The sequence below is a fragment of the Arachis hypogaea genome, chromosome 12, assembly GCF_003086295.3.
Source record: "Arachis hypogaea cultivar Tifrunner chromosome 12, arahy.Tifrunner.gnm2.J5K5, whole genome shotgun sequence".
In the NCBI taxonomy this organism is placed as follows: domain Eukaryota; kingdom Viridiplantae; phylum Streptophyta; class Magnoliopsida; order Fabales; family Fabaceae; genus Arachis; species Arachis hypogaea.
Window position 1 is genome coordinate 21128766 of NC_092047.1, and position 7987 is coordinate 21136752.

General features: G+C 34.8%; 1 protein-coding gene across 1 annotated transcript; it reads left to right on the forward strand.

Annotated features, from left to right (window-relative positions):
* Positions 1-779: 779 nt before the first annotated feature.
* LOC112729817 (uncharacterized) lies at positions 780-2399 on the forward strand. Its single transcript, XM_025779964.1, has one exon. It carries the CDS (start codon positions 780-782, stop codon positions 2397-2399), a length of 1620 nt encoding a protein of 539 aa, XP_025635749.1.
* Positions 2400-7987: the final 5588 nt, after the last annotated feature.

Genomic DNA, 7987 nt, shown 5'->3' on the forward strand with positions numbered 1-7987 from the left:
ATTTTGTTTCTTTGATTTTTTTACCTATTTTTAAGTAACTGGGGTTCTTCAATTGTATAAGTCGACTACTCTACTGCTTCATTTTGAATTGGTTCATGTTCATTTGTACTCCCTTAAAAAAATTGGATGATTTGATATTTATGATAACAGGGATAGGGAAGCCGTAATCCTAATCAAATAAGCAAATAATAAAAATAAATATCAATATTAATTCTAAGAGATCTCATCTGATATTCCTTAATGTTCTAGAGATATTATCTTGATTTTCAATAAGGCATATATACTTGTACTTATCTCAAACTTTCATTCCCCAATTTAAATCCAGCTAACTTAGTGGATCACTACCATATGCTCACTTTCCACATTTGTTATTGAAAATTTTGTGCTAGAATCCTAACCATGTTATTGATATTTTTTTATTGAACCCGGTATATCTCCATACTTTTTAACTTCGTGGCTTGAAGTTCTTGACATGAGATTAATGATACCCAATTGTTTTTTGTTTTTCTAATGCTTCAAATTGTTTATGATTATTTTCTTCAAGCTTTGTATATTATCTTTTTATGATTTATATCTTTATTTTCAAATTGAATGTATTATGTTTGTTACTTTATAACTTGTAGAAGGGGTATTTAGTGTGATTGTGAATAAAAATATATTAATGAAATTTAGAAAAAAATATACACGAGACTATGTCCATTTATATGCATGTTAAACATTGGTATTACAACTAAAATGAAACCTTAGTCCAGATAATCACGGCGCCCAATAGAAGTTGGATGTCACGAAGGCAAGATTGCACTGGTCATCTAAGCGAGGAATTTAAGAAAGGTGTTGTGGAATTCATAGATTTTGTAGAAAGAAACCCGACAGTCATTGATAGTTTAGGTCGCATTCTTTGTCCATGCACAAAATGTAAGAACAGACTTAGGGATGAAATATTTTGGGTCGAAAAGCATTTGTGTGATCGTGGGTTTACGGAGGGTTATATAAACTGGACTGCTTATGGTGAGGAAAGATGGGTTGAACAGGACACAACAAATGTTACCCAAGAACATGAAGAGGAGAATACAAATCCATATGTAGACATGGTTATTGATGATGCAGGTGATAACTTAAACGTAGTGGAAGGTTTAGAAGAGGATCCAAATCCATCCGCGTCGAAGTTTTATAAGTTGTTGAGGAGTGCTGACGAACCTTTGTGGGATGGCTGCACCAAGCATACAATATTGTCAGCTGTAACCCAGCTAGTTAACTTGAAGTCAGAATTCAACATGAGTGAGAGCTGTTATAATCGAATGGTTGCCATAATCAAGGGCATGCTCCCAGAATCAGAGAAGTTTCCAGAAGATTTCTACCGGTCAAAGACAATGATTCAAGAATTGGGATTAGGATATGAGAAAATTGATGCTTGTCCTAATCACTACATGATATATTATAAAGAAATAAGTGACAAGATTAGTTATGTAGCATGCACAATGTGTGGACATCCACGATTTAAGCCAAAGGCAGGGGATACAACTAATAGTAGTAGGGATGTGCCATACTCAATATTAAGATATTTTTCTATTACTCCAAGGCTTCAACGTTTGTTTATGTCTAAAACTACTGCGCAATATATGAAGTGGCATGTGGATGGAGTACGCCAAGATGAATCGGTGATCACACATCCGGCTGATGCTAATGCTTGGAAACAATTTGATGCCACCCATGAACTATTTTCCCAAGAGTCTAGAAATGTTAGGCTTGGACTTTGCACTGATGGTTTTAATCCATTTTCTGGCTCGAAGACTCCATACTCATGTTGGCCTGTGTTTGTCACACCTTACAATCTTCCTCCAAGTATGTGCATGAGAAGAGAGTACATATTCCTCAGTCTTTTGATCCCTGGACCGAAGTCTCCGGGAAAAAAATTAGATGTTTATCTTAGACCACTGATTGATGAGTTAAAGGTTTTGTGGGACAATGGTGTTACTACTTATGATGCATGGGAAAAGAAAAATTTTAATATGAAGGCAGCATTATTGTGGACTATAAGCGATTTTCTGGCTTATGGAATGTTGTCTGGTTGGAGCACACACGGTCATCTTTCTTGTCCGATTTGCATGAAGAACACTAAATCATTTCGACTACAACACGACGCTAAACCCTGTTGGTTTGATTGTCATCGACAGTACTTGCCTGCTGGTCATGCATTTCGTCGTGATCGGTACTCTTTTAAAAAGTCAACCGTGGAAAACTCTTTTCCACCGAAACGAATGAGTGGAGTTGAAATCTTAAGTGAGTTAGACAAACTCGAAGAAGCTAACTTAGGGGCTAATCCGAGAGGAAAAAAGGGTGACTTTGGTACCATTCATAATTGGGTGAGAAAAAGCATATTTTGGGAGTTGCCTTATTGATCAACTAATTTGATAAGACACAATTTAGACATTATGCACATTGAAAAAATATTTTTGACAACATCTTTAACACTGTTATGGACGTAAAGGGCAAGACAAAAGACAACACAAATGCAAGAGAAGATTTGAAGATAGTATGCAAGCGCCCTAACTTGGAGTTGGTATTTGAGAATGGAAAGTGCAAAAAACCAAAAGCAACATATGTCTTAGATTCTCAACAAAGGAGGACAGTATGCGAGTGGATAAAGCAATTAAAATTTCCTGATGGTTATGCATCAAATATTTCACGATGTGTTAATCTAGCGGATGGGAAGATATACGAAATGAAGAGTCACGACAGCCATGTTTTCATGGAAAGACTAATTCCATTGGCCTTTCGAGACGTGTTGCCAAAATCCATATGGGGAGTGCTAACAGAGCTCAGCTTGTTCTTTAAACAAATTTGTGCTACTGAAATACGCTCAGATGCTGTGGAGAAGGTAGAGATTTTCATTATTGAAACGGTTTGTAAGCTGGAAAAGATTTTTCCGCCAGCTTTCTTTGATGTGATGGAGCATTTAGTTATCCACATCCTCTATGAAGCTAAGGTTGAAGGACCTGTGCGGTATCGATGGATGTATCCATTTGAAAGGTGTATGCTATACTTAAAACAAAAAGTACGAAATAAGGCAAGAGTTGAAGGATCTATTTACGAAGCATATATTTTGGAAGAAATTTCAAATTTTACTTCTATGTATTTTGAGTCAACAGTACAAACAAGGCGGACTCAAGTTCCTAGGAACGATGATGGTGGTTCAAATATGGATGAAAATCACTTGTCTATTTTTAGATACCCATGCCTTTCCATCGGGCGAGGTTCAAAGAAATACTTAACTGATGAAGAGCTTCATATCGCCCACACATACATTCTTGTCAACTGCGAAGAAATAGAACCTTATTTCCAGTACGTCAGAACTAGTTTTTATATTCATATTATATATACACTAATTTTACAATTAATCTGAATGTTATATTGATTACTTTATTTATTAGACAATTTGAGGATTCACTGAAAGAATTACATCCAAATATCTCTGTAGATGAAATACTAAATGTCCGCGTCGTCCATGCGTGCGCATCGCTGCCATTTTCTTCAAAACTCCATTTTGTGCGTTCCTTCCATTTTTGCATGTTTTTTTCTGTCCTCTAAGCTATTCCTGCCCTATGAAGCCTGAAAATACTTAACACACAGATCACGACATCGAATGGTAATAAAGGATAATTAAAATTAATATTTTTAAGGCATAGGAAACATGTTTTCACATATATCATAGAATAAGAAAGGAATTATAAAACCATGCAAATTATATGAATAAGTGGGTGAAGAATTGATAAAAACACTCAATTGAGCATAAGATGAATCATAAAATAGGGGTTTATCAGATGGCGATGCATAACGCTCACTAGAGACCGAAAGGAAGGTTCCCTCATGAGGATGGCGATACGTAACGCTCATGGAGGGGACGTTGGCTGAGATAAGGACGGCGGTGTGAAAGACTTATCTCAGGATCAGTGTCGGGAATCGGGCAACAAACTGACACATGAGCTCATGGCCTGTATAGGACTAGGCATACATCATCCTTGTTTGCGCATATTTGTTTGTGATTGTGTTTTCTATGATTGTGTGTGCTTATGATTGGATTCAATGTTCTGTAATTGTTGAGTTGGATTGTACTTTGTTGACTCTTGTTATTTACTAAGAACATGATAAAACAAACTTAACTAACTACCCCGACCCTACTAAGAACTCCCCAGTTCTTACCCCCTATTTTCACTCATTTTAGCTACAGGTACGAAGGTTTGGTGTGGAATTACAGGAGCATAGAAGATTATGTTTACAAGTTGAGTTGTTAGATTTTATTTTCCCCTCGTCATTTATTCTTTTGGTTTTTAGAGGAGAAAGGACTTATATTTTGAAAATCTTAAAATAAGTCTATGTATATCATGCTATGTGAATATATATATATATATATATATATATATATATATATATATATATATATTTGTGATTAAGTGATTAATATTAAATAAACATAGTATATAATTAAAGGAATAGATGTTAATAGCGCTCGAACTTTTAGTACGATCATGAGGTGCTAAAAGTTAGGGTGTTACATTCATCATTATTATTGCATTTTTATCTCAGATAACTCAACCATAAGATTTTTATTGTGTGGGGCAATCATATTCGACTGGTATCCATAAGTAGTCTTTTTTCATTAGGAATAGTGTCTTCTATCTAGCATCCATTGTGTTGAAACTAACTCGTTAGTGATCGAGTAACTACACCCAACTGGTACCCATCTTGTTTTTTAATTCTTCATAAGGAAAACCATACTCGACATGTACCTATTTTGTTTCTCAATACCTTATGGGGCGACCATATCTGTTTGGTACCCATCTTGTTTTTCAATTCCTCATAGAAAAACCATATTCGACTGGTATCTTTCTTGTTTTTCAATTTCTTGTTGGGTGACCATATCCAACTAGTACCTATCTTATTTCTCAATACCTTAGGGGGCGACCATATCCGTCTGGTACTCATTATTTTTTCTTTTTTTATAGGGCAACTATACCCGAATGGTACCTATCGTGTTTTTCAATTCCTTTTGGAAAAACCATATCCAATTGGCATCCATATTGTTTTCTTGAATGGGACAATCGTACCCGACCGGTTTCTATCGCTTAACTTTAATGAAGTAGCATGCTTGACTTCTATTTGCTAAGTAAAAATTTGATACATTTTTCAAGATGTTGTGATAAGAACAAATGGGTGGATGCCCATTTATGACTTGGGCGGTTAATTAAAAAAATTATCTTTCCAAAGATGAATTCATATTAATTGAGAGTTGAAAATGAAGTCCCCTTATGTGTATAAATAGGAAGTTAAGTCTCCGTTAATATAACAACATCAATAACAATTTTCTCTCTTTCTCTCTCATTATATTTCTTTATTTTATTTGTTACCTCTTCCTTATTTATTTGTTTAGTTATTTTACAACACGTTATCAGCACGAGACTCTGAGCAAATTTTAGGAAGACTCCAGGTAACAAATTTTCATTATGTTGAAGCTCTCTCATCTTGAATTTAATGCTCTTAATATATCTGAAAATAATTATTTATCATGGATACTAGATGTTAATATCCATCTTGATTTAATGGATCTTGGAGATACCATTAAAGCTGAAAATAATGCATCCCAGAAGGATAAAGCCAAGGCCATGATTTTCCTTCGTCGTCGTCTTGACGAAGGAGTGAAAATGAATATCCCACATTAAAAGATCTTGCAGATCTGTGGAAAGACCTTAAAGAAAGGTATAATCATCAAAAGACAGTGATACTTCCTCAAGCCCGATATGTTAGAGAAAACTTTCTCAACCTTCCATGCCTCGAATGTTCTCCTGTAGCAGCAGTATCGAGAAAAAGAATTTAAAAAAGTATTTTGAGTTAATTTCTTGCTTTCTTGTTGCTGAACGCAATAATGAATTGCTTTTAAGGAATCATGAAGTGCGCCCAGCTGGTGCCGCCCCATTTCTTGAAGCAAATGCGGCAAATCATAACCCCAGAAGAGGTAAATGGTAAGATTTTGGTAATAAGAAAAATTATGGAAGGAAGAAGAATTATATTCACAAGAAATGATCTCACCATAAGTGAAAAAAAGAAAGAAACAATGGGTAAAGTAAATCAATTGAGGATAAGTGCTTCCGTTGTGGTAGAAAAGGGCCATTGGTCACGTACATGTCTTATCCCAAGGCACCTAGTTGATCTTTATCAAGCATCCTTGAAAAAGGATGACAAAAGAAAGGAAACAAGTTTTGTTTCAAATGATGAAAATTCTACCACTCATTATGATGTATCTAATTTCTTTGAGGATCCTGAAGGAAATATTGGCCATTTGATCAATGATAGAATAGTTTAATATGTGTATTTGTTAAGTATTCATGTGAATAAATAATGTAAGAAACTTCTTATTAAGTTTTATGCATTTGAATTTTAAGTGTGATATATATGAATCATGTTTGATAAAATATTTATGATTACTGAATGTCTAATAATAATAAAATTTTTAGTATATACTATATTTTTTTAGAAAAATATTTTCAATCAAGGAAATAATTTTACTGAGCAAACCTTTCTACTCAATCTATTATTATTTGTCTTTGAAGAGAATGGCAAGGACATATAATGAAGATGTTTGCCTTACGGATAGTACAAGTTTGCATACCATTCTCAAAAGTGATATATATTTTACCCATCTTGTGCCAAAAGAAGAATATGTTAATACTATTATTGGCTCAGGCAATGTGATTGAAGGCTCCGGAAGAGCTATAATTTTGTTTCCCAGAGTAACAAAATTCATAATAAATAATGCACTATTGTCTACCAAGTCTCTAAGAAACTTGTTAAGCTTTAAAGATATTTGCCGAAATGGATATCATATTGAGACTATGAATGGAGGAAGTCATGAGTACTTATGTATCACAACTCATGATTCAAATTAAAAGGTTATATTAGAAAAGTTGCCCTCACTTTCATCTGGGTTATATTATACCAAGATTAGTGTAATTGAATCACATGCCACTGTAAATCAGAAGTTTACTAGCCCAAATAAATTCATAACTTGGTACGACCGATTGGGTCATCCAGAAACAACCATGATGCGGAGAATTATTGAAAACTCCCATGGACATTCACTAAAGAACCAGAAGATTCTTAAATCTAGTGAATTTTGTTGTGCAGCATGTTCTCAAGGAAAGTTAATTTTAAGGCCATCACCAGTAAAGATTGGATTTGAGTCCCCTGAATTCCTAGAAAGGATTCAAGGCGATATATGTGGACCTATTCATCCACCAAGTGGATCTTTTAGATATTTTATAGTCCTAATAGACGCATCTTCAAGATTGTCACATGTGTGCTTATTGTCTTCTCGCAACCTGGCATTTGCGAGATTACTGGCTCAAATTATTCGACTAAGAGCACAACTTCCATAAATCCAATCAAAGCAATTCATCTTGATAATGCTGGTGAATTTACTTCCTAAGCTTTTGATGCTTATTGTATGGCTAATGAAATAAGTGTTGGACATCCAGTAACTTATGTTCACACATAAAATGGGTTAGCAGAATCACGTATTAAACACCTCCAATTAATTGCTAGACCCTTACTTATGAGAACAAATCTCCCAACCTCGGTTTGGGGGCATGCTGTTTTACATGCTGCAGCACTTATTCGTTTGAGGCCAACGAGTTACCATTAGTTCTCTCCTATGTAAATAGCTTTTGGCCATTAGCCAAATATCACCCATTTAAGAATATTTGGGTGTGCGATATATGTTCCCATTGCACCACCTAATTGCACCAAAATGGGCCCCAAAGAAAATTGGGAATATATGTTGGATATGATTATCCCTCTATAGTGAGGTATCTTGAGATACAAACCAGAGATGTATTTAAAGCCCGGTTTGCAAATTGTCATTTTGATGAATTAAAATTTCCAACATTAGGGGGAAAGAATAAGCTTCCTGAAAAGGAACTTAATTGGAATGCAT